Raw genomic sequence first — 7,238 nt, 5'->3', positions numbered from 1 at the left:
AGATATTAATAGCCTAGAGAGGGTCCATGGTTATTGGCCCCCCCTGGCTACAAACATCTGCCCCCAGCCACCCCAGAAAAGGCACATCTGGAAGATGCGCCTATTCTGGCACTTGGCCACTCTCTTCCCACTCCCGTGTAGCGGTGGGATATGGGGTAATGAAGGGTTAATGCCACCTTGCTATTGTAAGGTGACATTAAGCCAGATTAATAATGGAGAGGCGTCAATTATGTCACCTATCCATTATTAATCCAATAGTAGGAAATGGTTAATAAAACACACACACATTATTAAAAAGTATTTTAATGAAATAAACACACAGGTTGTTTTAGTATTTTATTGTTCTCTCAATCCATCCGGAACACCCTCGCTTGGCAAAATAATAAACCCACAATATACATACCCTCTCTGATGATCTGTCAGGTCCCACGAGGTAATCCATCTGAAGGGGTTAATTATTTTACAGGCAGGAGCTGCGCTAAAGCACTCGCTCGTGCCTGTAATCCCCCGGGTGCTGAAAGGAAAGCTGAGTGATCTGTACTTACATTGAGTCGCTGTGAGGCGCCCCCTGGTGGATGAACTCATGAACTGGAGCCTTGGAAAAGTTCCCACGCTTGAGTTCATATGAGTTCATCCATTTTGCCTTTTGCATGAGAAAGGGTGAAACCTGCTGTGAAAATCTCTAGCAGAAATATACTCTTAGATGTCAAATTTACGCCGCAGCTTTCCTTTATAGGGAGTGAAATGCTGTAAAGTTCGGTCTGTAAGCAGGTGCTGTTATACACAGAGGTCGTGCAGTTTATAAAATGGAGGCTAGAAGCCCCCCACTCCATCATGCCTGAGCTGCCATAGGATTTCACATGAGCGGACTGTACTGTGTGTGCAGCATGAAGCCTCCGCCACACACTCCCTCACTGACTACTGAACGCATGGGCTGCTGGGAGAAGCTCTCATCCAAGTCATTTCACGCATGACTTCCGCCTGTAGAGGGCGCACTGTGTGGGAAAGAAAGAAAGCTAAAACTTCCCAGAAACCCGTGTGCCGGAAGTGACCTGCCGCGGAAACGGAAGTCCTGCTGCAGTATCGTGTGGAGCTGCACAAGAGCGCGAGGAGCGTGGTGTGTGGACGGTGGACTGTACGTGCAGACATGTTCCTGCAGTATTACCTGAACGAGCAGGGAGAGCGGGTGTACACCATGAAGGTGAGGAGGGAGCGTTATCACACTGCATAGAGCCTTCGTTCTGCAGCAGGGGAAGGCCAGCACGCCCTGTGTATGAGCACACTAAGGTGTGGCGGGGAGAAATGGAAAGCTTGTGAAGTGAGGCAATAGTGCGTGTCCATGGCAGCCAATCACAATCTAGCGTTTCATTTTTAGATGCCTTTTCTAATTTGTAAGCTGTCACCTGATTGGTTGCCCGTGTGGCTGGGATGTTGTGGAGCTGTAATATCACACACAAGCTGTAGTCACGTGTTGTGCTGTTTTTAGGAGAACTCACACCTGCTTTCCATGTGCATGTTATAATGTGGCCAGTCAGCAGCTGCCATGCCTGGTAAGGCTACGTTCACATTTGCGGTCCTCGCCGCAGCGTCGGGCGCCGCAGCGGCGCCGCATGCATCATGCGCCCCTATATTTAACATGGGGGCGCATGGACATGCGGTGCACTTGCGTTTGGCGCCGCATGCGTCCCTGCGGCGCCCGCGTCGGGGCGCAGAGGACGCAGCAAGTTGCATTTTTGCTGCGTCCGAAATCAATGGAAAAAAGGACGCATGCGGCGCAAAACGCAGCGTTGTGCATGCGTTTTGCCGCGTTTTTGTTTGCGTTGTGCGCTGCGGCGCCGACGCTGCGGCGCACAACGCAAATGTGAACGTAGCCTAATAGCAGATTGGCATGGTTGCCCTGGATCCTGCCACATAGAGATGGTGTTGTCCAGTTCCTGTATTGCTTCATCATGTTGAGGGTCTGGAGCACTCTAATCACAGGACAGTAAACCTATAGTGATGCTGCATTGGTGTGCTAGGTGTGAATATATCTTTATAAAAGGGGTTGTCTAGACAAAGATAAGTCTGCAGTCACTCGCCTGTCCTGGCTCAGAAACCAGTGACTCCCCACAGTGCCTGCGCTGAGGGGTTCAGAAGTCAGCAGTTACAGTGACTGCAGACTTTTATATTTAGATCGGGCACCCCTTTAAGGCTGTGTGCACACGTAGCAGATTTCTCGCGTTTTTTTGCTATAAAACCACGAAAAAACACTCACATTAAGCATCCTATTTAATAGAATGCAATCCGCATTTTTTGTGCACATGCTGCATTGTTTTCCTGAGCGGAATCGCATTCCAGAAAAAAAAAGCAGCATGTTCACTAAACTTGCGGAATTGCGGGGATTCCGCACACCTAGGAATGCACTGATCTGCTTACTTCCCGCATGGGGCTATGCAAGCAGATCATGTGCGGTTGGTACCCAGGGTGGAGGAGAGGAGACTTTCCTCCACGGACTGGGCACCATATAATTGTTAAAGAAAGAATTAAAATAAAAAATAGGGATATACTCACCTTCTGATGGCCCCGGAGTCTTCCCGCCTCTCAGCGGTGCATGCGGCTGCTTCCGTTCCCATGGATGCTTTGTGTGAAGGACCTGCGATGACGTCGCGGTCACGTGACACAAAGCATCTATAGGAACGGAAGCTGCTGAGATTGGCTGCCTTCGGAAGGTGAGAATAACCATTTTTTTAATTATTTTTAACATTCTATCTTTTACTATTGATGCTGTATAGGCAGCATCAATAGTAAAAAGTTGGTCATACTTGTCAAACACTATGTTTGATAAGTGTGACCAACCTGTCAATCAGTTTTCCAAGCGATGCTACAGATCGCTTGGAAAACGCTAGCATTCTGCAAGCTAATTATGCTTGCAAAACGCTAGTTTTTAGCGGGAATATGCATGCCAATTCCGCATGCGATATACCCGCGGCAGGAGTTGCGAAATTCCGCGGAAATGTGTGCACTTAGCCTAACTCGTGCAGTATAGTGTAATGTTGTGTACAGCACCTTGATGTGACTGCAGTAAGGCTTCTTTCACATTTCCGTCGGTACTCGGTCGGCGCGACGTACCAACGGAAGTTTGTGAGTGACATGAGCAGCAGAAGCAGTGTTTCAATGCGTCCGCTGCCCATAGTAAACTCCCAGGGAGGAGGGGGTGGAGTTCCGGCCGCGCATGCGCAGTAAAAAGTGCAGGACACAACGTACGAAAAAACATTCCCTTGAACGTTTTTTCGATACGACGGTCCGCCAAATACCGACGCATCCAGTGCACGACGTATGGAACGTGTCCATATGTCGCGATGCATCGGTAATACAAGTCTATGTGAAATAAACGCATCCTGCGGGCAACTTTGCAGGATGCGTTTTTTTTCCACAGAACGACGCATTGTGATGGATCTAAAAAGACGGAAATGTGAAAGTAGCCTAAGTGGCACGTTATCTGCTATTGTCTCGCCTAATTGAGAAGTAGTTAAAATTAATTATGCCGCAAACTGCACTGTAGTGCGCCTACCATTCATCTTCAGAACGCATGTGCTAATGGATGGTCTACAGATAGTTTCTTTTACCCCGTAACATTAGTGACCGGGCCACATTTTTAAAATCTGACCAGTGTCACTTTATGTGGTAATAACTCCGGAACGCTTCTTCAAATCCCAGTGACTTTGAGATTTGCTTTTTTTCGTGGCACATTATGCTTTATGAAATGGTAAATTTAGGTCGATATGCTTTGTTTGTTAAAAAAAAAAACAGAAATTTGACAAATGTAAAGAAATGAGCAATTTTCAAACTTTGATTTTCCCTTCAATCCAGATAGTCATACCAAAACATTAATAAATAAAATTTCCCTCATGTCTGCTTTACATCAGCACCATTTCTAACATGTTTCATTTTGTTAGCATTTTAGGAGGTTTAACCCCTCAGCAACTGCTGATACGCCTTTTAACGGTGGCAGTTAAGGGTTCTTATGCCTCAGCGCCGCTTTTAACGGCGCTGAGAAATAAGGGGATAGCACCCCCTGGCGTCGGAATTTCTCTGGGGTCTTCGCTACTGGGGGTAGCAGAGACCCCAGAGAAATTATTTGGGTCAGTGTTGCGATCGCCGTTATAACGGTAACCACAAAAAAAAGTCTGATTTCCCATTTAATTTCTCCTCTGATGTGATCGCATATCAGAGGAGAAAGAAGTGGGGTCCCTCGATCCCCTCCATGGTACCTCTGGTGTCTCCGGCGTCTTCCGGGAGAAAATTGCAGGTGCATGTTCAGTGCACCCGCCGAGATCTGCCAACTGACACCCAGCAACAATAGGAAGTTTTTCCTATTAGTTCATTTTGATCACTGTGATAGGGTCTATCACAGTGATAAAAATTAAAAAAAAAATAGTAAGTCAAACCCCCCTTTATAACCCCCTAAGTTAGGTAAAAATGGAAATAAATATTTTTTTTTTTTATTTTCCATTAAGGATGGGGCTAAAGTTAGACATGGTGCTTGAGTTAGTGGCTTAGGTTTATGGTTAGGGTATGGGGTTGGAGTTAGAATTGGGGAGGTTCCACTGTTTAGGTACATCAGGGGGTCTCAGGCATACTCAGGAGAAATTGCACAACAAATTTTGTTGTCCATTTTCTCCTGATAACCTTGTGAAAAAAATTGGTTCTAAAGTAATTTTTTTGTGGAAAAAGTAAAATGTTCATTTTTTTTCCTTCCATGCTGCTTTAATTGTCGTGAAGCACCTGAAGGGTTAATAAACTTCTTTAATGTGGTTTTGCACACTTTGCAGTTTTTAGAATGGTGTCACGTTTGGGTATTTTCTGTTATATTGACCCCCAAACTGACTTCAAATGTGATGTGGTCCCTAAAAAAAAAAATAATAATAATTTTGTAAATGTTGTTGAAAAAATGAGAAATCGCTGGTCAAATTTGATCCCTTGTAACGTCCTAACAAAAAATGTTTCCAAAATTGTGCTGATGTAAAGTAGACATGTGGGAAGTGTTATTTATTAACTATTTTGTGTGACATAACTCTGATTTAAGGGCACAAAAATTAAGTTTGAAAATTGCAAAATTTTTGCCTAATTTCCGTTTGTGTTTTTTTTTTTTTTTTTTGTCATAAATAAACACAAGTTATATTGAAGAAATTTTACCGCTAACATGAAGTACAATATGTCACGAAAAAACTCAATCACCGGGATCCGTTCAAGCGTTCCAGAGTTAAAACCTCATAATGTGACAGTGCACCAAATTGGCTCTGTTACTAAGGGGTTAAAAATGTAGCAGCAATCTTTCATTTTTTCATGGAAACTTACAAAATGTATTTTTTTATGTTTGAAGTGACTTTAGGGGACCTGTATATTGGAAAACCCCCAAAAGTGATACGATTTTAAAAACTGCACACCCTGACATATTGAAAACTGCTGTCAGGTAGTTTATATTTACCCTTCAGGAATTAATACAAGGTGACATGATGGGAATGAAAAAGTGTATTTTTACCACCTAAATGTCACTAATTTCTGAACAGGCCACTATGGCCAGCAGACTCTTTAGGCGGTTATTTGGCCATGAACTGCCATGGCAAACATCAGCACCACACAATCATGATCTCGGGGTCCTGATGGGGTTAAAGAGAGAGCCCCACACTCTGTTAACCATTTATATGCTGTAGTCACTATTGACTTTTCGCCGTAGAAGTAACAGTACTTTTCTCAATTCACCACCGTTATGTCATTGAGACCTTTATGGTTGCACTACTGTACAGTTTAACTAAACTTAATGTATATTCTTCCTCTGTGTTACAGAATGTATCTCCTAGTGGACAGCCGACCTCTTCGGCTCATCCTGCTCGCTTCTCTCCAGATGACAAGTACTCCCGACACCGCGTCTCCATCAAGAAGAGATTTGGCCTATTGCTAACTCAGCAGCCAAGACCTGTTTTGTGAGACCATTGGGAATGGATGCAAGTTTTTGTGGCATACAGACCATCTAGACTCTAGAGGAATGACTGCTGGAAATTGGCATGCAGAAGCTTTATTTATTCATAGTGTTCAGTTCTTTAGGACATTGTGAGTTTTGTATAAAATAAAGATATAGGTTTTCAGATATTAGCTTGTGCCTCTTTGTGCTTTAGTTCTGTGCTGTCAGAAATTACCAGGATTTTTTTTGTTTTAGGACCTCTTTTTGGCCTTTCATGGGCTGTGTAATGGGTACAACTGTACCTTCAAGCTGGTCACTTGCCAAGCCCCGAACTCTTAGGCCACGTTCACACTTTGCGGTTTTTCCCGCGGATCCGCGGCGATTTTGATGCTGCGGGTCCGCAGCAGTTTCCATAGCGTTTACATTAACATGTAAACCCTATGGAAACCGCAGTGCACATGCTGCGGGAAAAACCGCGCAGAAACGCAGCGCTTTAAAACCCGCAGCATGTCACTACTTTGTACAGAATCGCTGCGATTCTGCACCCATAGGAAAGCATTGAACCGCTTACTTCCCGCATGGGGCTGTGCCCACGTTGCGGGAAGTAAGCGGCTAATGTGCGGTTGCTACCCGGGGTGGAGGAGAGGAGACTCTCCTCCAGGCCCTGGGAAGCATAAATAGTGTAAAAAAAAAAAAAAAAAGAAAAGAATTAAAATAAAAAATGATGCTATACTCACCTCTCAGCGCTGCACGCGGCCGCCCGGTCTCAGTTGCTGTGCGAATAAATTTAATACACCGCACACTCTGGGGGTATCATTAATAAGACTATAGAATTTATTGAAGTGCTATAGATTTATTATTCAACAGTGCAAAATGCGACCAGAAGTCAAACTGACAACGTTTCGACTCTTCCCGAGTCTTTATCAAGAGGTCGCTTAGCAAGGTGAATAGTGGTATAGCGTGAATAGAATCCTTGTAGCATACAGAAAATCTTGTAGAATCTATTATGTAGTGATAGGCGGGTAGCCTTTCCTTGTAGTATCGCAGATATAGTCTGTCAAATTGGTAGGAGTACTAAATGGTATAGTAGTGGCCCAAAATTTGCAATGAACCTGGCAAGATCTGTAGGTGAAGGGAGGATCAGCCTCGTAAGGTATAGGTCTGCCGTCTCGAATGTAAAATCTTGTACTGCTCGCAGTATGGAACTATAGCTGAAGTTTTACAGGAAATGTTGGTGGGCAGGTAGCCTTAACTTACAATGGGACTGTAGGTGGGGAGACCTCTTAGGCTGCAACTA

At 44.4% G+C, this 7,238-nt stretch overlaps 1 protein-coding gene across 1 annotated transcript; it reads left to right on the top strand.

Moving 5' to 3' along the window:
• Nucleotides 1-1,030: 1,030 nt before the first annotated feature.
• On the top strand, nt 1,031-6,132 carry NOP10 (NOP10 ribonucleoprotein). The gene is made up of 2 exons (XM_077298043.1): nt 1,031-1,201; nt 5,827-6,132. The coding sequence occupies exons 1-2, from the start codon at nt 1,148-1,150 to the stop codon at nt 5,965-5,967; spliced, it is 195 nt and encodes a 64-aa protein (XP_077154158.1). The 5' UTR covers nt 1,031-1,147; the 3' UTR covers nt 5,968-6,132.
• The last annotated feature ends 1,106 nt before the right edge of the window (nt 6,133-7,238 follow it).

This window comes from Ranitomeya variabilis, chromosome 1 (assembly GCF_051348905.1).
Source record: "Ranitomeya variabilis isolate aRanVar5 chromosome 1, aRanVar5.hap1, whole genome shotgun sequence".
Taxonomy (NCBI): domain Eukaryota; kingdom Metazoa; phylum Chordata; class Amphibia; order Anura; family Dendrobatidae; genus Ranitomeya; species Ranitomeya variabilis.
This window is presented reverse-complemented; position numbering and strand designations above follow the sequence as displayed.